Source organism: Moschus berezovskii, chromosome 11, assembly GCF_049115385.1.
Source record: "Moschus berezovskii isolate FMDL1 chromosome 11, NW_MosBer_1.0, whole genome shotgun sequence".
Lineage (NCBI taxonomy): Eukaryota > Metazoa > Chordata > Mammalia > Artiodactyla > Moschidae > Moschus > Moschus berezovskii.
This window is the reverse complement of record NC_142470.1, coordinates 38,872,939-38,899,618: the sequence shown is the minus strand read 5'-3', so window position 1 is coordinate 38,899,618 and position 26,680 is coordinate 38,872,939. Positions and strand designations below refer to the sequence as shown.

The window sequence follows — 26,680 nt, the reverse complement described above, 5'->3', positions numbered from 1 at the left end:
GGCAGGACAGGCCTGGCTCAGCTCTTCTGGGGAGCATCTACATGCCAACCTTGGCTGGGCGCCAGCAGAGAACAAGATTCTACTCATCAGGTTGCTTGGACTATCTTCTGGGCATTTTAAAATCTTCTCCATCCCCAAAGAAATTTAGTGAACATGCACGTGGTGTGTGAGCTAAAGTGTAGCCACGTATTTGGGGTTGATTTATTCAGCTTTAGAACTAAACTGATCTGACAGCAGTTTGTTAAGGTGAGCGACCTTAACAGATTGACTGAATGCTAATTGATTTGTTCATCTGTTTGATACATGTGGATTAACATAAAAATCGGTACAATAGATTAAAATATAGTGTTTGTGGACTCAAGTTTGTGAGAATCTGCGATCTGAACTTGAAAGCAAATCACCTCCTTACTAGTTAGTTGATCTTAAACAGGTTCTTAAACTCTCTGACCTAATGTGAAGAAATGTGACTAAATGTGTTTAGAATTTGGTCCTTTGTCCAAGTAATTATTACATTTCTTTTTAACAATTGAGCCTTAAGAATTAATCATGAATGATTATAAGGATGCAACTAAATGCCTATTTAGAAGAATAGTAGAAAAATAGAAACAGTATTGATTAAAGAAATTGCATTACATCTACATATAGAAATTTCTGCAGCTGTTAAAAATATTGTAGGTAAATACTGACTTGGAAATATATTCAGGGTGTGTTCATAAGTGTGAAAACACACTGATCTCGGGACCCCTTTGCATTCTTAAATTATTGAAGACTTTTTTGTTTTTGCTGGTTACATCTATTAATATTGACCATATTAGAAATTAACACTGAGGATATTTAAAAATAAGTATTTGTTAACTTATTTTAAAAACAATAAAAACTCATTGCATGCTAGCAAAAATAACAATTTCAGGAAAAATAGCTTTATATTCCAAAACAAAAACATAGTAGTGAGAAGACTGGCGTTGTTTTACATTTTCAAATCTCTTTAATGTCTGCTTAATGAAAGACAGCTGGATTCTCATATGTGCTTCTGCAGTCACCTTGTTGCGATACCTGCTGTTGGTTACAGTAGGAAGAAAACCTGGTCTTGTACAGATAGGTAGTTGGGAAGGGGAGGATTATTTTCATAGCCTTTTCACACAACTGTGGATCTGTAGACATGTTGAGCAGGCTTTGGAAAGCTCCCCCAGATAGCTGTGAGGGGATGAGGACATAATGTCAGATCCCAACGTCTTAGTGCTCTTATGAAGATGGTTTCGAGGACACGAGCTCCCTGAGAGGGTCTTGGAGACCTCAGCCATCCCTGGACCTCACCGAGGGCGGCTGGTTTCTGTTACTGGAGCAGTTATGCGGAGCACTTCCTTGTGTCCCAGGACCTGATGGACGACTTGAAGTCGGAACTGAGTGGCAACTTCGAGCAGGTGATCCTGGGGATGATGACACCCACGGTGCTGTACGATGTGCAGGAGCTGCGAAAGGCCATGAAGGTTCGTGCTCCTCTCCTCCTGCTCTTGGGCCTGGGGGTGCAAAGGCGGACCGCTGCAGGGCTTTCTCAAGAAGCCGTGATAGAGGCCTGAGAGTGTGGAGGAGGAGGGTGTAGGGGAAGGATTTTCCTTCATTTAAGACAACTTGAAAATAGAACATTACAGTCTAGCAACTGTAACTTCAGAGATGTTTCCCCCAAAGTTAAGAAATTCTTTCCTCCCTGTGGCCCACTGGGGAGTGATTGTACTTGTGCTTGTTGTGTAACTCCAGACAATTTCTTGCCATATTAGCTCCTTTTTTGAGATATGGAACTTTTGACTGACACTGAGGGCCTCTTGGTCTGCTGTAAGCTCAGAACCTGCCAAGAGTTCTCAGCCTCCCAAGATGCTAGAGCCACTGTGCCCTATGCCAGGCTCTGCCGATTTTTAGCGACCAAGTACAAAATTCAATTATGACTGCCCTCCTCCCTCACGTCAGTGAATACTCAGGCTCATGGAAGGTTCTGGACTAGTCACTGGGAAACAGAGATAACAGCCTTTGCCAGAAGAAGATTCTGTCCTTCAAAGGAAAAGTACAGGGGAGACGAAGGCAAGACAAAACCCCCAGAGGGTGGAAGCTCTTCCTAACCAACACCCAAAAACAGCCCATGAAATGTTTGTTATGACTGATAAACATGTTGGAATCTGGATAGGAAAGTTAAAAATGAGCAAATCCTATTGCTGGAACTAGGTGAGTTGTCTTTATTCTTTGAAGATTTCTGGTTGTATTCCTCCTATGTCTGGGACTCAACTTGGTAACCTGACTCATAACACCCTCTCCTCTGGCTTTTACATTTAGGGAGCTGGCACAGATGAGGGCTGCTTGATTGAGATCCTGGCCTCCCGGACACCCGAGGAGATCCGGCGCATAAACCAGACCTACCAGCTGCGTATGTAGCATCCTCAGGGGCCTTGGTGGAGGCCATGTCCTCTGAGAACTAGACTGGAGCTGGAGGTTACTCACTGAAACACTAACCACGAGGGAGCCTCAGCTACGAGCTCCACTGTCAGGCAGATCCCTGTCGATCCGAATGACTGTTGGCTTTTCGAGACTTCTCAGGTGTACCTGCCACTCTTCTTAGGCTATCCAGTGAAGTGTTTATTACCCTGAAAGCTGAAAAGCTGTTCTTTAGTATCAAGCAGAGAATCAAAGGTGTTTATTCAAATGTGGTGGCACCACTGAATCTTAGCTTTCCAGGGAGTGGCCTGGAGGATCAATCTCCTCAATTTCCTAACTTCAGACGAGGCTGTATGTCCCGCAGCGACCTCCAGTGTCAATACTCCCCTCTTAAAAATCTCCAGAGGAGCCTTTAAAAGAGGCATGTCTTTTTGACCTAAGAATATAATAAAAATTGTCCAAAGGTTCAGATCCCACAGTGTCATCTATATTAGCTTAAAATGTCCAACAGAGTGGCTAAACAAAATATGGCACATCCATACAACATAATCATCAAAATGTATATCGAAGGATGTTATTAAATTACAGTGAGTGATATGGTATACAGATAAGGGAAAAAGACAAATCATAGAATGAGATGCTGTGATCCCATTTCTTAAAGAAACAAAAATAATATGTGATGTGGGGAAGACGAGGAAGGATATTCACCAAAACGTTATCAGTGATTATTATTTCTGGGTGATTAGATGAGGTTTTGTTCACCGCCGCCCCACCGCCGCCCCCCCCCACCGCCACTTCATTTAACTCATTTAGTTTTCCCTAAATTTTCTGTAATAAACGTACAGTTCAATAGAAAGAAAACAAAACAGTAAGAGTTTTTTGGTAGGTGTTCAGAGTGGGAGATTCGAAACCTGGGAGTCTAGTTCTAGCGCTGACTGCCTGTGGTCTTCTCCCTGTGGACAGCCTGCTGCTTGTCCCCAAACACAGGTTCAGACACTCCGCTCTGTTTGCCTTTCCTCATGCTGCTAAACCAGTTCTCTGTGTCATTGCAAACCACATTCAGGACAGATCCCTAGACAGTAGGAACCACAAAAGAGGGGATCACAGCCCTGCCTTCTCAACCCCCAATTTAAGCAACAAGAGCATCTTGTTTCTGCTCTGATCATTTATCTTCTGCTCTAATCATCAACTTATCTTGACCATTTTACTAAGACTTTAGTTTTTAATCAGCTGTGTTTGGGCTGAAGAACCTCACAATGAGCTGCTTCAGTAATCAGACTGGTCCAGGAGAGGACGGAAGACTCTGGGGTGTGACCCGGTGTTGGGCAGAGATCTTCACTCTGATGTCACTAATTTGACTCTCTTTCTAGAATATGGGCGGAGCCTTGAAGATGACATTCGCTCTGACACGTCATTCATGTTCCAGCGCGTGCTGGTGTCTCTGTCTGCCGTGAGTCGCTCCCACCTTTGATGGGGGTGGCGGGGTGATTTATTGAGACGTTCACTTGCTACCCGCTCTTCCAGCCTTTCTCAACCTTTCAACCTCCCAAATGGGAATTTTTCTCTGTGTTTTTCTGAAGCCTCTCTGTTGTTTTATATTCTTTCCTTCAAAGACTCTAGCTAGTCACGCATCCCCATTTTTTCTCATTTATACATACAAGTACTTAATATACGCCAGACAATCATTACTCAGTGCATTGAAAGTTAGGAATGTGGTTAAAAGGCAGTCCTGGGCTTTAAGAATTTATATTGTCAGAAGGGGATCTAGCAGGCCCATGTGTTGCTGTAATAAAAGCATGAAAGTATGTGCCAAAAAAGAGGCACAGAGTAGAAGAAAGGTTCAAGGAGAGATTTTGGTTGCAGAAACAAAGAAAAGGCTTCATGGCAGAGGTGCTTGCTGAGACAAGACTAGGAGGGTTGCTGGAATTTCAGGAAGCACAGGTGTGTGTGGGTACATTCCAGGCAGAAAGAACAGTGAGGGCAAGACAAGGGGTCAGGAAACACAGAACAGGTTCAGGGAACAGTTGGCTGAGCCACTGGACTAGTAATTCTAGGAGCCAGTTGGAAAAAGGAACCAGGGTCCCATGTTGGGGAGAGTTTGTGCTTTTTTTTGGAGAGCTGTGGGGAGCCTCTGAAGGTTTTGGAACAGTGGAGAGATGTGATTGGAACTTCTTAGAAGAGTAATGTTATAGCAGTGTGTCCAGTGAATTGAACCGGAGGAGGGGAGCCCAGGCAAGAGGTTACCTTGGTATTCCAGATACTGTGAAGAAAGCAGGTCTGGGCCAGTGTGGGCACAGGGATGCCAGAAAAGAGAGATGGATTTACAAGCATTTCACACAACTTCACAATTTTATCTTTAGGCCTGACCTCCTTCCAGAGTGTGAGACTCTCATTTCTCACTGCCTTTTCCCTGTTTCCTTGTGGAAATTCTGCCATCACCTCCGTCCGCTCAGTCCTCCTAAACTAAACTTGAGCTCATTTTGCCTCCAAACCAGCTCTTCTTCCTCCCTCATCTTTTTCTATTACTGTTGTTTCTGTTTTTCCAACAACCAAAGCAGAAGCCTGGAAAGCAGCTTCAACTCCCACCTTGCTGTGTCTCTGATGTTTACTTAATAATGCCAGCCTGCTTTTCTCTTCATCTTATTTTTTTATTTTGGCTGTGCTGGGTCTTCTTTGTGGGGTGGGGCTCTTTGCTGGAGCATGCCTTCTTCCTCTAGTTGCGGTGTGCGGGCTTCCCTGGGTATGGCACGGGGCCTCGAGCACACAGGCTCAGCAGTTGTGGCACTCGGGCTTAGTTGCTGCATAGCATGTGGGATCTTAGTTCCTCAACCAGGGATCGAACCTGAGTCCCCTGCTTTGGAAGGCAGATTCTTAACCACTGGACCACCAGGGAAGTCCCAACTAGCCTGTTTTTCTAACTTCCTACCCATTTTTTCTTTTCCTCCCAGGTTTATCACTGCAGAGCCATGCCTCTATTGTAGCATATTGGAATAGCCTAGTTATAAAATAGTGTAACAAACCAGAGAAAAGTAGCCCATTTTGCCACACTTTGGCATTCCTTTACCCTTCAGTCCTGCCCTCCTGGAGTTGGTGAGGGACACAGCACTTTCGGGTGCTCCTCAGGCCCCCACTGTTGGCTCAGTCTCTTGATTCTCCTCTTTTCCCAGCTCCTATGTGGCAGAGTTGATCAGCATAAAATTGCCAGTTAGGGAGACTTAAGTCAGCTAGCTGGGAAGACATGGGAGTGGAGAAAGAGGAGGAAAAAGGTGGGTATGGTCCTGGAAGGAGCTCTTACCAGGCCATATTTGTCCTCCTGCCCTATCAGCTGTCAGAGACACCCGCACAGCATCAGGGAGCCACCCCAGGCTTGCCCTCTGTTGGATCAGATCAAAGCCATGGGAGTAATGCAAACACATTTGAGGACATCTGTCCTTTCTCCCTAAGCTACACTCATGCTCCATCTGTCTAATTACCCTGTCCTTGGGTTCCCGGGCTTCCCTTGTGGCTCAACTGGTAAACAATCACCCTGCAATGTGGGAGACCTGGGTTCGATCCTTGGGTTGGGAGATCCCCTGGAGAATGAAAAGGCTACCCACTCCAGTATTCTGACCTGGAGAATTCCATGGACTATATAGTCCACGGGGTCACAAAGAGTCGGACACAACTGAGCGATTTTCCCTTTCACTTCACTTGGTTTCCCAGACATTCTGTCTTATCAGAGCACCCAAATCTTCTTGGATCCTCTCTCAATCTCTGTGGTTTGTTTTTCTCATCCTCAGGGAGGCAGGGATGAAAGCAACTATCTGGACGATGCTCTCGTGAGACAGGATGCCCAGGTTAGTAGAGCTGCAGCTTCTTTCTTCTCTTTTGCCAATAAGACAGGCCGAGTTTGTGGACATCTTCTTATATTTCAATGAATATTGGCCAGGCTGGAATTTGTTATGAAAAAAGATTCCCACAGGTGCCTTTAATAGTGGAAGTTTCTTTCAGAGATACCAGGGGCTTGGGGCTGGCTTGGGGTATCAGTATATAAGCATCCCTGGGTTCCAGATTTTCTAACATTGTGACCATGGTGTGGCTGCCCCCACAGAATCACAGAGTGTCTTCTGAATCACTAGGAGATAAAGGGACCTGCTATGCTTTGTTGACCTCACATTTTTACTTCCCCAAAGAGGACATTTACTACAACCTATGTAAAATGGGTAAAACTAATACCAAACCGTAAGAGGCAGTTGCTTCCCTGGTACCCAGCCTGCTGATGACTGCCCTGAAGCCAACTAATGGTATTTTTACTATGACCAGATAACACTAAAAATAATAACTAATAAAACCTAGTAAGGACCTGGTTTTGTCCTTACCAGGGGCCAAACACTGTTCAAAACGCTTTATATGAAGTATGTCATTGAATCCTTACAATAACCCTATGACACTATTCCCATGTTATGGACAAGGAAATTGAGGCTCAGAGAAGGCAATATCTTGCTCAAGTTCCCATAGATAATAAATGACAGAACCTGGATTTGAACCTACGCAATTTGGATCTAGACTTTGTTAACCAGTATATGACCTTAGAGAGAGATTTGTCCCATTCAGGATGAGGGGCAGAGGATGAGATGGTTAGATCACATCACTGACTCAATGGACCTGAATTTGAGCAAGCTCCAGGAGATAGTGGAGAAGAGATGAGCCTGACATGCTACACTTCATGGAGTCACAAAGAGTCAGACACAATTGAATGACTGAACAACAATGAAGCACTCAGGATTGTATAGGAAAGAACCTTTTGCTTTCACTAGAAGTGAAAGGAGTATATAAGTCCTAAGAGTTTTCTTCACGACAAAGATAATCACGATGGCGTGATCATTCACCTGGAACCAGACATCTTGGAATGTGAAGTCAAGTGGGCCTTAGAGAGCATCACGATGAACAAAGCTAGTGGAGGTGATGGAATTCCAGTTGAGCTATTTCAAATCCTGAAAGATGATGCTGTGAAAGTGCTGCACTCAATATGCCAGCAAATTTGGAAAACTCAGCGGTGGCCACAGGACTGGAAAAGGTCAGTCTTCATTCCAATCCCAAAGAAAGGCAATGCCAAAGAATGCTCAAACTACCGCACAATTACACTCATCTCACTAGTAAAGTCATGCTCAAAATTCTCCAAGCTAGGGAAATAGATGGAAAAACAGTGGAAACAGTGTCAGACTTTATTTTTCTGGGCTCCAAAATCACTGCAGATGCTGATTGCAGCCATGAAATTAAAAGACGCTTGCTCCTTGGAAGGAAAGTTATGACCAACCTTGATAGTTTATTAAAAAGCAGAGACATTACTTTGCCAACCAAGGTCCGTCTAGTCAAGGCAATGGTTTTTCCCGTGGTCATGTATGGATGTGAGAGTTGGACTGTGAAGAAGGCTGATCGCCGAAGAATCGATGCTTTTGAACTGTGGTGTTGGAGAAGACTCTTGAGAGTCCCTTATACTGCAAGGAGATCCAACCAGTCCATTCTAAGGGAGATCAATCCTGGATGTTCATTGGAGGGACTGATGCTAAAGCTGAAACTGCAATACTTTGGCCACCTCATGCAACGAGTTGACTCACTGGAAAAGACTCTGATGCTGGGAAAGGTTGGGGGCAGGAGGAGAAGGGGACGACGGAGAATGAGATGGCTGGATGGCATCACCGACTCTGTGGACATGAGTTTGAGTGTACTCCGGGAGTTGGTGATGGACAGGGAGGCCTGGCGTGCTGTGATTCATGGGGTCGCGGAGAGTCGGACACGACTGAGCGACTGAACTGAACTGAACTGAACTGAGGCTTCAGCAATACGTGAACCGTGAACTTCCAGATGTTCAAGCAAGTTTTAGAAAAGGCAGAGGCACCAGAGATCAAATTGCCAACATCCGCTGGATCATGGAGAAAGCAAGAGAGTTCCAGAAAAACATCTATTTCTGCTTCATTGACTATGCCAAAGCCTTTGACTGTGTGGATCACAATAAACTGTGGAAAATTCTGAAAGAGATGGGAATCCCAGACCACCTGACCTGCCTATTGAGAAACCTGTATGCAGGTCAGGAAGCAACAGTTAGAACTGGACATGGAACAACAAACTGGTTCCAAATAGGAAAAGGTGTACGTCAAGGCTGTATATTGTCACCCTGCTTATTTAACTTATATGCAGAGTACATCATGAGGAACGCTGGGCTGGAAGAAGCACAAGCTGGAATCAAGATTGCCGGGAGAAATATCAATAACCTCAGATATGCAGATGACACCACCCTTATGGCAGAAAGTGAAGAGGAACTCAAAGGCCTTTTGATGAAAGTGAAAGAGGAGAGTGAAAAGGTTGGCTTGAAGCTCAACATTCAGAAAACGAAGATCATGGCATCTGGTCCCATCACTTCATGGGAAATAGATGGGGAAACAGTGGAAACAGTGTCAGACTTTATTTTTTTGGGCTCCAAAATCACTGTGGATGCTGACTGCAGCCATGAAATTAAAAGATGCTTACTCCTTGGAAGGAAAGTTATGACCAGCCTAGATAGCATATTAAAAAGCAGAGACATTCCTTTGCCAACCAAGGTCCGTCTAGTCAAGGCTATGGTTTTTCCCGTGGTCATGTATGGATGTGAGAGTTGGACTGTGAAGAAAGCTGATCGCCGAAGAATTGATGCTTTTGAACTGTGGTGCTGGAGAAGACTCTGGAGAGTCCCTTGGACTGCAAGGAGATCCAACCAGTCCATTTTAGAGGAGATCAATCCTGGGTGTTCATTGGAAGGACTGATGCTAAAGCTGAAACTCCAATACTTTGGCCACCTCATGCGATGAGTTGATTCACTGGAAAAGAGTCTGATGCTAGGAGGGATTGGGGGTAGGAGGAGACGGGGACGACAGAGAATGAGATGGCTGGATGGCATCACCTACTCTATGAACATGAGTTTGAGTGAACTCCGGGAGTTGGTGATGGACAGGGAGGCCTGGCGTGCTGTGGTTCCTGGGGTCGCAAAGAGTCGGACACGACTGAGCAACTGAACTGAACTGAACTGAACTGAACTGAAGAGTTCTGAAGACTCAGGGAGGCCCATTCCATAAGGAGATATAGGAAATTGCCTTCAATCCAGAAGCTTTGAGGAAGGAATATTCCACTGTCTATATGTACCACAGCTTTCTTATCCTGAATTCTGAATTTAAATGAAGAGTTAGTGAGCAATTTATTCCTGAAACATTATATCCACTGTCACTTTTTTTCTGGGCTTTCCAGGTGCTAGGCATTGTGCTAACTACTTTACATTTTTTTCCTTATAATAAATCTGTGAAGTAGATATTACTTCTGTTTTATAGACTAGGAGACTGATTCTCATATTTAAATAACTTGTATAAGATTATATAACTGGTGGAATTGGCTCTTTGACTCTAAGTCTGTATGATTTTTTAAAACCATGCAATTCATGTTACAAAGCTACAGTAATCAAAAGAGTGTGGTATTGGCATTAAAACAGACATACAGATCAATGGACTAGAAGAGAAATCTGAGAAATAAACCCACACATGTATGGTAAATTAACTTATGAAAAAGGAGCCAAGAATATACAACGGGCAAAAGATAGTCTCTTCAATAAATTTTGTTGGGAAAACTGAATAGCCCTAAGCAACAGAATGAACCAGAACCAACTACCTTACTCCATACACAACAATTCACTCAAAATGAATTAATGACTTCCAAGTAAGACCTGAAACCATAAAGTTCCTAGAAGAAAATACAGGTGATACGCTGCCTTACATGGGTCTTAGCAATGATTTTCTTAATCTGACGCTGAAAGCTAAAGCAACAAAAGTAAAAACAAACAAGTAGGACTGTATCAAACTAAAAAGCTTCTGCACAGCAAAAGAAACCATCAACAAAATGAAAAGGCAACCTACTCAATGAGAGAAAATATTTGCAAATCATATATCTGATAAGTTAATATCTCAAATATAAAAAGAACCTGTACAACTTAATAGAAGTAACCAAACAATGCAGTTTTAAAATGGGCAGAAGATCTGAATAGACATTTTTCCAAAGACATCCAGATGTCCAACAGACACATGAACTGATGCTCAGCATCACTAGTTGTCAGGGAAATGCAAGTCAAAACCACAATGAGATATCACCTCACTCCTGTCAGAATGGCTGCCATCAAAAAGACAACAAACAGCAACTGTTGGCAAGGATGTGAAGAAAAGGCAACCTTTGTTCACTGTTGGTGGGAATGTAAATTGGTGCAGCCACTATGGAAAACAGTATGGAGTTTTCCTCAAACAAAATAAATATAGAACTACTTCATGATCCAGCAATTTCACTTCTTCTCTCTGCCCCTTAGAAATGAAAACACTGACTCAAAAAGACATATGTACCACCTTATTCATAGAAGTATTATCTACAATAGCCAAGAAATAGAAACAACCTAAGCACCCATCAATAGATGAATGAAAGAAATGATTGTATATATAATATGTACAACAGAAGAATGCTCTGTAGCCATAAAAAGAATGAAATTTTACCATGTGCAAAAATGTGGATGGATCTAGAGAGCTATATGCTACCTGAAATAAGCCAGAAAGAAAAAGACAAATACTATATAATCTCATTTATATGTGGAGTTGAAACAAACAACAACCAAGGAAAAATCAAGCTTATAGATACAGAGAGCAGACTGGTGGTTGCCAGAGGCAGGGGTGGAGGTGGGCAAAATGGGGGAAGGAGGTCAAAAAGTACAGTCTCTGTTATAAGATAAATAAGTCATGAGGGTGTAATGTGCAGCATGGCAACTACAGTTAATAATACTGGGGACTTCCCTGGCAGTCCAGTGGTTAAGACTCTACTTTCACTGCAGCAGCCACAAGTTTGATCCCTGGTCAGGGAGCTAAGATCCTGCATGCTGCGCAGTGCTGCCAAAAAGTAAATAAGTAAAATTGTGTTAAAAAGACAATAATGCTATATTGCATATTTGAAAGTTCCAAAGAGTATAGATCTTAAGAGTCCTTATCATAAGAAAAAACACTTTGTAATTATATATGGTGCCAGATGGTAACTAGACTCATTGTGGGGGTCATTTCACAATATATACAAATATAAAATTATGTTCTACACCTGAAACTAACATAATGTTATGTCATTTATACCTGATTTTTAAAAAATACAACAAAACCATGCAATTCAACAAATATTTGGGAGTTCTTCAAGGAGCATAGTTCTCCTTGGAAGTGGACCAGCTGAAAATGTGCTTAACAACAAATATGGGCTGGGGGAAGTTGGAAGGACTAGAAGTCATTTTTCTGTGTCCTCCAAGTCTTACAAAGAAACAAGGAATTTAAGAACAACTCTCCAAGGTTTCCACTTTTCTTCCAAAATAAAACAGGAGGAAAATCTGATCAAGCCTTTGTTCTTTAAGGTACATCAGCAAAGGGACATTTGCAGACTTTGGGTATTATGGAACTGGATTTTGAGGCAAGTAAATGAGTTTGTGGTGAAAAAAATTATCAGGACAGATGAAATTAGGTAGTAATTTATTATCAAAGGTAGAAATTTTAAAATATAGAGAAGCTAAATGTCCAATTTTATCTATTCTTGAGATGAAAACTGCACTCAAAAAAGAAATTCATAATGTATTAAAAGCACATTGAAAATGTCCTCCAGAGCTTTTGTTAGAATATGGCACATATTTGATTCCCTTTGAAAAACAAACCAGGAAACACAAAAATAGAGAAAAATCTGCATCAAACCTGGAAACCGTGCCAGATGGGCAGCAAAGCTGGGCCAAGGATTCAGGAGAGTTATTCCTGCCCTGGAAAAGAGGTTAACACACACACAATCTGCCCCCGATGGAAACAGACAGAGTGGCTTCCTGCAAATGGAGGAACTCCTCAGGGAAGACTTGGGTTGTATGTCAGCCGCCTCCACTGGACCTGCAGCAAGTCCTCCTGATTGAAATACATCCAGATGAAAAGTAAGGAGCTCAAAGAAGAATCCACTGCACCATGTTCTGTGGAGAAAACCAGGTCTGGATAAACTGTTTATCATTTCAAGATCAAAGATCATGAACATCCACTAATCTCAACTCAAATACTATGTGGCCCGTGAATAAACTGGGGCCCGAAGGGAGGCAAACAGGGGCTCACTTTAAGGAAGAGACAGATTTCAGATCGCTCTGGATCCTGACATACATAAGAGAATGACAGATTTTAATTAACTAAACAAGAGCTTAAAAAATAAAGATGCAATGAGAAAATAATGGAGCTGAAAATGGAGCTGCATGAAAACAAGCAAAGAGAAAGAGAAGGCTAGATGAGTGGAGGGGATGAGTTCTTAGAAACAAGGAAAGGACTTCCCGGTGGTCCAGTGGTTAAGAATCTACCTTCCAATGCAGGGGACTCGGGTTCAGTCCCTGGTGGGAAACTAAAATCCCTCATGCCCAGGGGCACCTAAGCCTGAGCACCGCAACTATTAACCCTTGTGCTCTAGAGTCCATGTGTCAGAACTAAGGCCTGATGCAGCCAAAAATAAAGAAATATTCTAGAAAGAAACAAGGAAAGACAGAATAAACGTTTCTTAGAAGCAGCACTGATCAGAAATGACACTGCACAAAACAGTCATTGTTGTCGGGGGCCATGCTGAAAATACCTCCAATTTTCAGGAAAAAAAGACAGAACAATCACATAAGATGAGGACTATAGAGGAAAGACAGTGGAGATTAGAATCTCAACCAGAAGGGTATGGACAGACTTGCCCTAATATATAGTTAAATGGATAATAAATGTACAAATGAATTAAAGCATGTGGTCCTGGTGTAAGATAGGGAGAAGTCAGTGGGATAATTAGAAAGTCTAATTAGAACCAAGCCTATGTGAGAATATACAGGAATATATACAGAATATATGCATTTCAAGTCAGTGAAGAAAGCACAGGTTACTCAGCGGAGTTGGAAAAATCGACTAACCATTTGGGAAACAATAAAGTTAGATCCCGACTTTCACCTGACAGCATAATAAATTCCAAATAGATTGAAATTTTTAGCATAAATAAAGTAAGCCATAAAGGTAGTATAAAAAAGTTAAACATTCTTTTTAAAATCAGGAACTGGGAAAGGATTTTGTTTGCCTTTTCTTTTAAGATAGAAACCATAAGAAAACAAAAATGGAATAAATAAAGGATGTACTTGACACACACACACACAAAAGAAACCATAAAGGAAAAGGATTGGTAGTTTGGCTAAATTTTAAAAAGAAAGAATTGTTTTACCAAACAATATCACAAACAAAATTAAAGATCAAATGATAGAATGGGGAGAAATTTCACCCTATGTATAGTAAGCTTAATATGAAAATATATAAGTAAACTACAGATTCAATACTGTTATTGAAACTTATTCATATTTGTTCTGAATAAGAATGCCCCATTTCTTAAAAAAAAAAAAAAAAGACATTGGACATTAACAGGCAACTCAAAAAAAAAGAAATGGCAAATACACCAAAAAATGACCAACCTCACTAGTTATTTAAAAAATGAACACAAAAAGATACCATTTTCTACCCATAACTAAAACTTTACCCTTTTAAAGTTAGTTTTTCTGGTGTTTTACAAAAGTACCATTCTGTGACAGATAGAAAGTTTCTTGTTTGCCCACATGTTCTAGTTATAATTGCTGTTTAACGAACCATCTCAAAATGTCAGCGGTCTTAGCTGGGAAGACTTGAACAGAGGTGGCTCAAACAGCTGGGAGTAGGAGTCTCCATCACCTGTGTCTGGTGTCTGGGCTATGAACACAGGGCTCACCTCAGGCTTCGAAAGGGTCTCCTACCTGTGGCCTCTTCAGGTGGCATGGGCTTCCCAGAGCATGGCGGCTGCCTTTCAAGAGGGACCACCTAGAAAGCCAGCATTCCCTAAGAACCAAAGCTGGCTGATCTTTATGACCTAGCCTCATGTCACTGCCACTGTACTTTATTGATTGAAGTAGTCACAAGCCTGCTGAGAATCAAATTTGAAAAACACTGAATTAGATAAACCTTTTGTGCCCTCCCAGCTTTAAAATTCCACAGTCCTCTGTATGTAAAAAGAATCTAGAAAAGAGTGTATATGTGCATAACTGATTCATTTTGCTAAACACCTGAAATTAACACAACATTGTAAATCAACTATAAAATGATAAAATTCCATGGCCCTGAGAACTGACTCTCTAATCCTGTGGCAGCAGAGAGGGAAGTGAAGAAACAGCTGAGTAGATGGAGGTAAGCCCAACGAGTGACAAAGTGTTTCAGTGAAGGGTATTTTGAGAAATTTATCAAGCCAGCTGCTGGTTATAAATGAACAGTGGGGAGAGAAACCACGTGCCACTAGAGAGAAGTAAGTCACGGGTCATTCTAGAGTGGTGTTGTCCAATAGAACTTTCTTTAATGTTGAAAATGTTCTACACCTTCTGTGTCTAGTATGGGCAGCCACTAGCCACATGTGGCCATTGAGCACTTGACATGTGGCTAGTATGGCTGGGGGGTTGAATTTTAAATTTTCTGTAGTTAATTAAAATTCAAACAGCCACATGTGGTTAGTGGCTACCATATGGAACAGCCCACGTCTAAATATCCCTTTTGGTTGTTAAGACAAACCACGAAGTCTGCATGTTTGCTCTGACTCTCCGGGAGCTATCGTAGAGTTCCATTAGTCTTATACCTAAGGAAAAATCCTGAGTCATTTCCACTCACTGCCAACACCACTTCTACCCCCGTCACCAGGAAAATAAAACTAAGCCAACTCCCGCTCTTTGAAGTTCTGGAAATATTTACAGATGTTCTGGCACCTTCTCTGTTGTGTTTTAACCTCGTGCTTTGTTTGGCTTCAGGACCTGTATGAGGCTGGAGAGAAGAAATGGGGGACAGATGAAGTGAAATTTCTAACTGTTCTCTGTTCTCGGAATCGAAATCATCTGTTGCATGGTAGGGCACTTGCTTTTTTTCCTAAAGAAACTATCTGAGAGATAGTGAAAATTATATTACCCATAACTGATAACCTTTTTTCCTTTACTTGGTTCAAAGACCTAATTGTACTGAACTGTCTTAAATGTCTTAGCTTGGAAACTGTTGACTGCAATGATATGCGTGAGAGTCAATTGCTGGAAGATTAATTATGATTAGCAGATATGTTCATAGAAGTTTGGCATTCCTGTTTGTAGGAAACTCACTTCCATAGTCAATCTTTTTTTCTAAAGTAGCTCTAATTAAATTTAGTTATATAATGCAAAATCTTTAGTACATCAGCAAGTATTAAAATAGAAATATTGGTTGACATTTATTCCTATTTAACATCCAAGTTGTAAAAGCTAATAGAATCAATTTCTTTAGGGGGAATTTTGCAGAAGATGAAGAGTGGATAATTTCAAATTTTATTTCCTATGTGTAAAGTTTCTGTTTTGCTTCTGATAGTGCTACTCTTTGTGATGTACTTTGGAGTTCTTTGGGGAAAAGGCACTATACAGTTGTAGAATATTTGTTGTCTGGTTTATTTTCTTCCTATAAACAGTGATAAAGGTTTAGTAAGATATTTCATCTTTTATATAAGCTCTCTAGGTCTTTATGCTATATCCTAATTTTATAAACTCATCATGCCCTTATAATCACTCACAGTTTACAAAACTGGTGAGAAATTTGAGGCAAATGAGTTTGCTAAATTGAAAACTTTAAAAAATAATTGAAGATTACAATATATTTGAAAGCTGCAATTATTTCAGGTATTCCACACTGACAGTAAGTGATTATTCCAGTTATTAAATGTCATGAACTATCATCAGATGCAGGGCTTCCCAGGTGGCTCAGAAAGAATCCACCCGCCAATGTAGGAGGCTCAGGTTCAACTCTTGGGTCAGGAAGATGCTCTGGAGAAGGGAATAACAACCCACTCCAGTATTCTTGCCTGGTGAATCTTCATGGACAGAGGAGCCAGGCATGGTACAGTCCATGGGGTTGCAAAGAGTCAGACACGACTGAGCATGCACACATCGTCAGATGCACCAACTTCTGATTCAGCTTCCTACTTTTTTGCCTTCCGTTGCCTGATTATTAATAAAGTACATCTCCCCCTGGTGATTCTTTTCGGGAACTGCATGTCCTCAGAAGTGGATTTAATGCAATTATTAATATATTTTTAACAATTTTCGCTTCTAGGCACACATCAGTAGTATAACTTGTGCTTGTAAGCCACTGGAAGAAAATCTTTTAAGCATTATTTGAACAAAGAAAACATCATAGTTTTCTTACCAAACAACAATAGTGAGGATTCATAATTACTAAAATTTTGTTAATTCTCTATCTTCCAGGTGCTGTGCTTAGTATATTATAAGTATTGTTTGTTGCAACATAACAATGAAAGCAGACATTATTTTCCCCATTTTCAGTTCAGTTCAGTCACTCAGTCATGTCCAACTCTTTGCGACCCCATGGACTGCAGCACGCCAGGCCTCCCTGACCATCAACAACTCCCAGAGTCTACTCAAACTCATGTCCACTGAGTCAGTGATGCCATCCTCCATTGTCCCCTTCTCCTTCCACCTTCAATCTTTCCCAGCATCAGGGTCTTTTCCAATGAGTCAGTTCTTCCCATCAGGTGGCCAAACTATTGGAGTTTCAGCTTCAGCATCAGTTTTTCCAATGAATATTCACGACTGATTTCCCTTAGGATGGACTGGTTGGATCTCCTTGCAGTCCAAGGGACTCTCAAGAGTCTTCTCCAACACCACAGTTCAAAAGCATCAATTCTTTGGCGCTCAGCTTTCTTTATAGTCCAACTCTCACATCCATATAAGACTACTGGAAAAACCATCACCTTGACTAGATGGACATTGGTTGGCAAAGTAATGTCTCTACTTTTTAATACGCTGTCTAGGTTGGTCATAACTTTTCTTCCAAGGAGCAAGCGTCTTTTAATTTCATGGCTGCAGTCACCATCTGCAGTGATTTTGGAGCCCCCCAAAATAAAGTCTGTCACTGTTTCCACTATTTCCCCATCTATTTGCCATGATCTTAGTTTTCTGAATGTTGAGTTTTAAGCCAACTTTTTCATTCTCCTCTTTCACTTTCATCAAGAGGCTCTTTAGTTCCCGTTTGCTTTCTGCCATAAGGGCAGTGTCATTTGCATATCTGAGGTTATTGATATTTCTCCCGGCAGTCTTGATTCCAGCTTGTGCTTCATGCACCCCAGAGTTCCTCATGATGTACTCTGCATATAAGTTAAATAAGCAGGGTGACAATATACAGCCTTGATGTACTCCTTTCCCTATTTGGAACCAGCCTGTTGTTCCATGTCCAATTCTAACTGTTGCTTCCTGACCTGCATACAGATTTCTCAAGAGGCAGGTCAGGTGGTCTGGTATTCCCATCTCTTTCAGAATTTTTCACAGTTTATTGTAATCCACACAGTCAAAGGCTTTGGGATAGTCAATGAAGCAGAAATAGATGTTTTTCTGGAACTCTCTTGCTTATTTGCTTATCTTAATGATGCAACGGATGTTGGCAATTTGATCTCTGGTTTCTCTGACTTTTCTAAATCCAGCTTGAACATCTGGAAGTTCACGGTTCACGTACTGTTGAAGTCTGGCTTGGAGAATTTTGAGCATTACTTTGCTAGCGTGTGAAAGAAAGAAAGTGAAAGTCACTCAGTTGTGTCCGAATCTTTGTGACCCCATGGACCATGCAGTTCATGTAATTTTCTAGGCCAGAATACTGGAGTGGGTAGCCTTTTCCTTCTCCAGGGGATCTTCCCTACTCAGGGATCGAACCCACGTCTCATGTATTGGTAGGTGGATTCTTTACCACTGAGCCACATGGGAAGACTCTTAACATTTTAAAATATCTGTTAAGAAAGAGAATTTTTAGTTATGTTAAAGTCTATTAAAAGATGCAACCAGACCTTATCAAATGTGACTAAGTTTAGAAAAGGTTGAATTGCTCTAATTTTTTTTAAAAAATATAGTTGATTTACAATGTTGTGTTACTTTCCACTATACAGCAGTGATTCAGTTATGTGTATGTGTACACGTATATATATTCTTCTTCGGATTCTTTTCCTTTATAGGTTATTCAGTTCAGTTCAGTCGCTCAGTCGTGTCCGACTCTTTGTGACCCCATGAATCACATTACAAGATGCCAAATATAGTTCCCTGTGCTCTACAGTAGGATATTGTTGTTTACCTATTTTATATATAGTAGTTTTTATCTGCTAATCCAAAACTGCTAATTTTTCCCTACCCCGCATTTCCCTTTTGGTCACCATAAGTTTGTTTTCTGTATCTTTGAATCTGCATCTGTTGTGTAAATAAGTTTATTTGTATCATTTTTTTAGATTCCACTTATAAGTGATATCATATAATATTTGTTTTTCTCTTAATTCACTTAGTATGATAATCTCTGTGTCCATCCATGTTGCTGCAAATGGCATTATTTCATTATTTTTGATGGCTGAGTAATATTCTATTGTGTGTGTGTGTATCACATCTTTATCCATTCACTTGTTGATGAACATTTAGTTGTATCCATGTCTTGACTATTGTAATGTAAATAGGAATTGCTCTAGTTTTGATGAGCTGAAAGGAAGATGAATATACAAGTGACTGCCAAGGCAAAAATTAAAGAAGAGACACATTCTGTTTATTAAAGAAACAATGAGAAAGGAAAGTGTATCTCTCCAGATATACTCCACTCATAAATCTCTGCTTTATGTGGTGAAAACAGTCCCACAGAAGGGAAATGACTTGCTTTATGTCTTCCAAGATTCACAACATTCCTTCCATATCTCCTCTGGCCCATTCCAATTGTCATAAGCACCCTGGTTCTCACCCACATTGCTAACTAGTTTCCTCTTGAAAAATGTCAGAGAAAAACCAGTAAAGTCTAGTTAAAAATGCTCTTTCTCTTAAACATTTTAGTTTCCTCTATTTTTTTATTTTTTATAATTTCATTTTGTTATCGTTTGTAGTGTTTGATGAATACAAAAGGATAGCACAAAAGGATATTGAACAGAGTATTAAATCTGAAACATCTGGCAGCTTTGAAGATGCTCTGCTGGCCATAGGTAAGCTGGTAGGGAGTGGGGAGTGGAGAAACAAATGTTTACAGGCTTTCCTCCTTGTTCTCAATTTGTCGTCATGGGTTGTAGAAATTTTTTTTCAGGGATAAAAATTTTTTTAAAGCACTCATGATGTGCGAGCCAGAATTTTAAGTGAGAAATACTGTATACAGCCTGATTATTATTGTATCATGTGACTTTATATATTTTTATATCCTTTGTGCCTTTATATCTCAGTACATGGAAAGGTTAATCCTATACTAGCTGCTTCTAGGCAAGAGTACTGGAGTGGCTTGCCATTGGAGAAGGCAATGGCAAGCCACTCCAGTACTCTTGCCTAGAAAATCCCATGGATGGAGGAGCCTGGTAGGCTGCAGTCCGTGGGGTCGCTAAGGGTCGGACAAGACTGAGCGATTTCACTTTCACTTTTCACTTTCACACATTGGAGAAGGAAATGGCAACCCGCTCCAGTGTTCTTGCCTGGAGAATCCCAGGGACGGGGGAGCCTGGTGGGCTTCCGTCTATGGGGTCACACAGAGTCGGACACGACTGAAGTGACTTAGCAGCAGCAGCAGCAGCTGCTTCTTGCAAGTCTGTGAATGGTTAGAACTAATAACTATTTCATATGATACAGATAACAATAATCTGTTTGAAATTTTTTGGTGCCTTTAATGGCCTTTATTAAGTATTTCTTCGTGAACTTGACAATAAATCAAGGGTACTTTCCACCTGTGAAAATGCATTAAGGCAATGGCACCCCACTCCACTACTCTTGCCTAGAAAATCCCATGGACGGAGGAGCCTGGTAGGCTGCAGTCCATGAAGTTGCTAAGAGTCGGACACGACTAAGCGACTTCACTTTCACTGTTCACTTTCATGCATTGGAGAAGGAAATGGCAACCCACTCCAGTGTTCTTGCCTGGAGAATCCCAGGGACGGGGGAGCCTGGTAGGAGGCTGTCTGTGGGGTCACACAGAGTCGGACACAACTGAAGTGACCTAGCAGCAGCAGCAGCATGCTCATAAAACATTGTTGGCTACATTTTCCCAACAAAACAATCACGAGATATTATTTGAGACCTTGTAGAAACAATGGGAACAACTCACTTATTTCTTGTAGATTTTATCTGTAATTTTTTAATTTCTTTTTTTAATCTCTTGACAGTAAAGTGCATGAGGAACAAATCTGCATATTTTGCTGAAAGGCTTTATAAATCCATGAAGGTAAATGGCCTCGTTGTTGGCATCTGAATGGCTCTGAGGGTCTTATATGTCCACCTTCATATGCTTATTTACATACCCCACACAAAGTAGCCAAAATCAGCTTGAGCTATTCAGTTCAATTCTTCAAATACTTCACTGAGTGCTTGCTAATTCTAATGCTCGATAATATGTATTGAGTACTTATATAATGTGTGATCACTCTTCCTAATGCTTTATATGTATAATTTTATCCCCACAACAACTCTGTGGGGCAGGTACCATTACCAACTTCCATTTTATAGATGAGAAAACTGAGGCATAAAGAGGCTAAGCAATTTTCTCAGGGTCCTAATGGAGCAGGAATGCCAACCCCAGCAGACCGGCTTCAGAGCCCCAACTCCTAACCACGAATGGTACTCTGTGCAAGCACTCTTGCTGAGGGGCAAGAGAGATCAAAATCTGTCCTTGCTCTTAGAGAACTTCTAGCCTTGAAGGAAGGCAGGTATGTGCAAAACACCATAAGAACAAAACAGAATGTAAGACTGTCACTGAGGATCCAAATATCATAAGGACACAAAGGAAAGGGTATTTTAAAAAAATATTTGTTTGGGGGTGAGGATCAAAAATGAATTTATAAGGAACTGGTATATTTAAGCAGAGCCTTAAAGGAAGTTTTACATCAGAGGATTTTACATGGTAGGAAGGATGGTGAAGCTGTGAAGGGAAGGATGACATGGTGGGTGGCTCACTGTAGGTGAGGCAGGCGGGCTGGAGAACACAGGGTATGTCTCTAGAAGGGCAGAGGGTGGTCTCCTCTGGTCGGCACACAGAGGGTTGAAAAGATAAATTGGAGAAAGCCTTGAGCTCTGTGAGGAGGAGCGACATTCCACAGGCCCCTAAGGTTGTAGTCCAAAGGACGTCAATGGAAGACTGATACATAGTCTTGTCTTGATAGACTAAGGAAGGTTCCTGTCTGAAAACTAGCTCAGCTCTCTATGCGGGGATCTGGTTTCTTCCTTAGGGCTTGGGCACCGATGACGACACCCTTATCAGAGTGATGGTTTCTCGAGCGGAGATTGACATGTTGGACATCCGGGCAAACTTCAAGAGACTCTATGGAAAGTCTCTATACTCCTTCATCAAGGTGGGTCATGGGAGCCAGGGGAAAACGCTGATGCAAGGAGCAGGTTCTGACCTAGGTATTTAGACACTTCCTATCATCTGCTTCTTGTCAGATATCCTTCCCTTTAAAGATGGTACTCTCAAATATTTCCAGTCTCTCTCTTCACATGGATGTGAACCTTTCTGCCTGGTTAGAAGCTGAAAATATTTGCCTTCTAAATATAGTAATTATTTCATGTGGATCCCAGATAGAGAAAGATTATATTTTAATGAATGATCTTAAGAGCACAATTTCCATTTCTGCCTGCTTACAATAAAAGGTAAGCTACTGAATCAGTCATCCAGAACCCGATCCTGAGCCAGCTGAAGGCTGCTGAAAATAAGGGAAAACATGACAGTTATCTTGGATTGCTGTTCTTTATGTGGCACCAGACTTCTTGTCCTAACATGGCGTAGGGAGTAATGAGAAATGATTGACATTTCTCAAAACCCCTCATTACTGGGATTTTGCTCATTGAGGAAACCAGAAGGAATATGAAATATGAAACCAAGGAATATGAAACCAAGACTCATGTCCCTAGAAGCTGGTGTTGCCAGCACAGTAAATGTCAAGTCAGGATTTGATCTGTGAATTAAATATTCTGAATCCTACTCATAGCTTGGAGAGGTGTAGCTACTGGGTGATTTGATCTTCAGAGTTTCTAACTATGTCTACAAGGCATTCAGAAACTTATTTCTATTTCTGTACAGTCTGTGAGGTCATTTTATTTTGCAGTGCTGAAATATAGCTAGCTGTAAGTAAAACAATTTTAAGATTCCAGGATGACCGTAAATGAAGCTATGGGAAGTTATTTGTAACATATAATATAGGGTTACTATTCCTATCTGAAGAGCTTGTACAAATTACTAAGAAAAAGGGAAAAAAATCCAAAAGGAAAACTTGGACAAAAAGAAAACATGAGCTCTGTGAAAGAGGAAACACAAAATGGACACTAAATATGGACAGTGTTTAAGTTCACTAATACATAATAGATTATAAATAAGAACGGATCATCATTTTTCACTAAATACCTTAACAAAATTTAAAGAGATCATAACCACCATTGAGAAAGGCTTGGGGAAAACTCACCATCTATTACGGAAGCGCTGTAAACTAGTCTAACTTTCCTAGGAGGCAATTTGGCAATAAATGTTTAAAAAAAAAACTATACCTCTTATTTAGCTATTGTGCTGCCGTCTTCACGACTGAAGCGACTTAGCAGCAGCAGCAGCAGTGTTTAAGAATTTCTTTAGGGGAAATAATAAGATAAAGGTGCACTAATGCACAGAGTGGGAGAAAATATTTACAAATCATATTTAATAAGAGTTTACTATCCAGAATATATGAAGAGCTCCTACAACACAATAACAAAGAGACAGACAATCCAATTAAAACATCACAGAGGGTTTGAATATCTTCGTACCTACTAAGATGGCTGTAATTAAAACAAAAATGGAAAATAACAAATGTTGGTGACAACGTGGACAAATTGGAACCTTGTGTATTGCTGGTGTGAATGTAAAATGGTGCAGCCACTGTGGAAAACAGTTTGGTACTTCCTCAAGTAATTAAACTTTGAATTACCACATGACCCAGCAGTTCCACTCCCAAGTATATATACTCAAAAGAAATGAAAACGAGGTTGTACACCAATGTAAACATTATTCATAATAACCAAAAAGTGAAAACAACCTAAGGTCCCATTAACAGATGAATGTTTACAATGTGGTAGATAAATACATGAAATGAATGAAGTTTCTGATACATGGATGAACTCTGGAAACATGCTAAGTGAAATAAACCAGACACAAAAGGACAAATACTGTATATGATTCTACTTACATGAGATATTTAGGTAAACTCATAGAGACAGAAAGTACACTAGAGGTTATAAGGGGCTGGAGAAAGAGGGGAACAGGAAATTCTTGCTTAGTGGTTACAGAGTTTATTACATATTATTTTCATTTTTATTAACCAATAGGGGATGACTCAAATCATGGAAAATCTATACAGTGGAATACTACACAGACCCTAAAATGATGGGGTAAAAAATACTGACTTGGGGAAACAGCTCAACAAATATATTTACATTATGTGTTTGTATATGTATAAACATGCAAATATATGTTTATACACACTCATATCATACAACACTGGAAAGTCTAAAAATAAAGACTACATGGCCCATTCAATAACAACTGCCAAAAGGAGCAGGATAGAAATAGAAAATATGTAAATAATAGAAAAAAGACAGAAATGAGGTTAAAAACATGTTTTGATAATAAATAAACTCCCAGATTAGGTAAAAATACAAAATCCTACTGCATACTGTTTATAAAGAACAACTGAAATACAGTGATATGTAAGAAGCTTTAAAAAAAAAAAAAGCCAGGGAAAAGAACATTAGACAAATAAAAGGAAAGCAGGGGTTATATTATAAGTAAAAAGAAGAATTCAGGACTTCCCTGGCAGTCCAGTGGTTAAGACTCTGGGCTCCCGATGCAAGGAGCACCAGTTCAGTCCCTAGATGGGATCGCACATGTTGTGCAGCATGGCCGGAAAGAAAAAAAAAAAGAATTTAAGGGGGAAAAGCATTAAACAGAGAAAAAGTGGATCACTGAATATTGATAAAAGCTACACTTTACAACCAAGATTAAATTACCATGAAACTTTAGGTGCCAAACAGTATTGCATTCAAATATACAAATAAGAAACTTGAGACTTCAAAAGAAGATGTTGATGGGGATACTTTGCTGGATATGTTTAACACATCCTTATCTTTTGACAGATCAATGAGGCAAAGTATCAACAAGGGTGTATTAAGGTTGATTTAAATAATATACATTAAACTTTGAATCTAATCCCATCTTTTCTAGTCACCCATGAAGCACTAACAAAAACTGATCTATTATTTAGATCATGAAAAATTCTACATAAAAATTATTTCTCCTTTCTAGAAGGCTTTTTTGCAAACCATATTAAAGGAAAATGCACGATTGTTAATCTGGCAATTCCCATTTTATGAAAATATATTCTGAATAACTCATTAAGAAAATGCACAAAAATGTCTGATTACAGCAGTGTTTTTAATAGTGAAAAATTGGAAACAAATACCCAATGGCTGCTGCTGCTGCTGCTAAGTCGCTTCAGTCATGTCCAACTCTGTGCGACCCCATGAACTATAGCCCACCAGGCTCATCCATCCATGGGGTTTTCCAGGCAAGAGTACTGGAGTGGGGTGCCATTGCCTTCTCTGAAATACCCAATGGGGGGAGATCAAATAAATTATTTTACCTATTTGAAATGGAACACTCTGTAACCATTAAGGAATGATTTTGTGGAGGAATATTTAATAATGGGAAATCAGCAATATTAAGTAAAAAAGCAGAATACAGATGTAAATACTTCAATCTCATCATATAGGAATCTATATGCATAGAAAAAAGTCAGGAAGGATATACAAAAACTAAAATGTTAAGCATAGTAATCTCTAGATGTTGGAATTATGGATGATTTTTATATTCTTTTATGTCTTTATTTTCTACATTGAACAAGTGTGCTTTTTGTAATAAAAAATAACAAATATAATTTAAAAAAAAACACCTCTCCTAGAAAAATCCAGGCAAGACTAGAAAAGTTAACCTAGGTGACTTTGAGCTGTATATTCTATTTTGAAGCCCGTTTCTCTGATTGTAACTCTGCTTTTCTTCCCCCCACCCTCCACCAGGGTGACACATCTGGAGACTACAGGAAGGTGCTGCTCATTCTCTGTGGAGGAGATGATTAAAATAAAATCCAGAAAGCCCAGGAAGATTCCCTACACTTTGAATTCTTCTTAACTTAATTTTTCTACACTGCTATTAGCATTATCTCAGAATGCTTATTTCCAATTAAAACGCCTACAGATGCCTCCTAGGATATAGCTTGTATTCATCTATAATTACCCACTATGATGCTTTAAAGCTGTATTTGCATTTCAAAGCTCATAAAACCTAAAAGGAGATTTCATATTATAAATAAGAATGTGCTCCATGTTTTCAACAGATCTCTTCCTGTTTGTGTTTCACAGAGATTGGGATATATTACATTATTTCATATTTTCTTTTTGGAGAAAACTATTGAAGTGGAACACTGGAAGACTGTCCTAAAATCTCTTTTATTCCCTCATTCTATTATTAGAGTGGCTAGTAATTTCTTGATTTGAAATTGTCAGCGTCTAGTTAGTAAGAATAGCTATCCAGTTTGCTGTTTTACATAGTCATTGTTTGAAAGCATCTACACATCTGCTTTGTTTAGGTTTTCATATAAACAAAGTACTAAGTTCAGCATTGGAGACTCCCTCCATCACATCTTACACTAAGGTCAGTTAGACTCTCCAGGTTGAAGTATAACAAACTCACTGACTTGTCTGAACAAATTCAACTCTGTGTGGTTATACAGATCATATATCTCTGACTACCAAACATAAATGCTGAACATTCCACAATATTAGGGTTAATAATAATAATAATATAATAACAATAATGGTCTTAAGCCAGCTTGAAGATGAATGTGAAAAAATTAAGTGTCAAACTACATATTCTGGTGATGGCATAGTGCTCTGAATTTACAAATTTTTGTGCTAAATATAATTTTTTAAGTCATTTTTTATTTTGTTGATTTGAATATTTGCATTTTGTTGATTTACACTTGCACTGTGCCTTTCAACTCTAGAATTATTGTAAAGGTGTACTTGGATTTAATTTAAAAGTTCAGTTTGCATACAACACAGAAAAATAATTCCAATAAAATTTGGTGTCTTTCAAATGAGGTA

General features: G+C 40.0%; 1 protein-coding gene across 3 annotated transcripts in view; it reads left to right on the top strand.

Moving 5' to 3' along the window:
• The window catches only part of ANXA4 (annexin A4), a 76,245-nt gene extending 49,565 nt beyond the window's left edge, over positions 1 to 26,680 (top strand). For all 3 annotated transcript variants that reach the window (XM_055399535.2, XM_055399537.2, XM_055399538.2), the window contains 9 exons: positions 1,374 to 1,487; positions 2,323 to 2,413; positions 3,792 to 3,871; positions 6,201 to 6,257; positions 15,290 to 15,383; positions 19,414 to 19,509; positions 20,668 to 20,726; positions 21,727 to 21,849; positions 25,595 to 26,680. In XM_055399535.2, the coding sequence (XP_055255510.1) occupies positions 1,374 to 1,487; positions 2,323 to 2,413; positions 3,792 to 3,871; positions 6,201 to 6,257; positions 15,290 to 15,383; positions 19,414 to 19,509; positions 20,668 to 20,726; positions 21,727 to 21,849; positions 25,595 to 25,654 (774 nt within the window). In that variant the 3' untranslated portion in view covers positions 25,655 to 26,680. The remainder of the gene's footprint in view (positions 1 to 1,373; positions 1,488 to 2,322; positions 2,414 to 3,791; positions 3,872 to 6,200; positions 6,258 to 15,289; positions 15,384 to 19,413; positions 19,510 to 20,667; positions 20,727 to 21,726; positions 21,850 to 25,594) is intronic.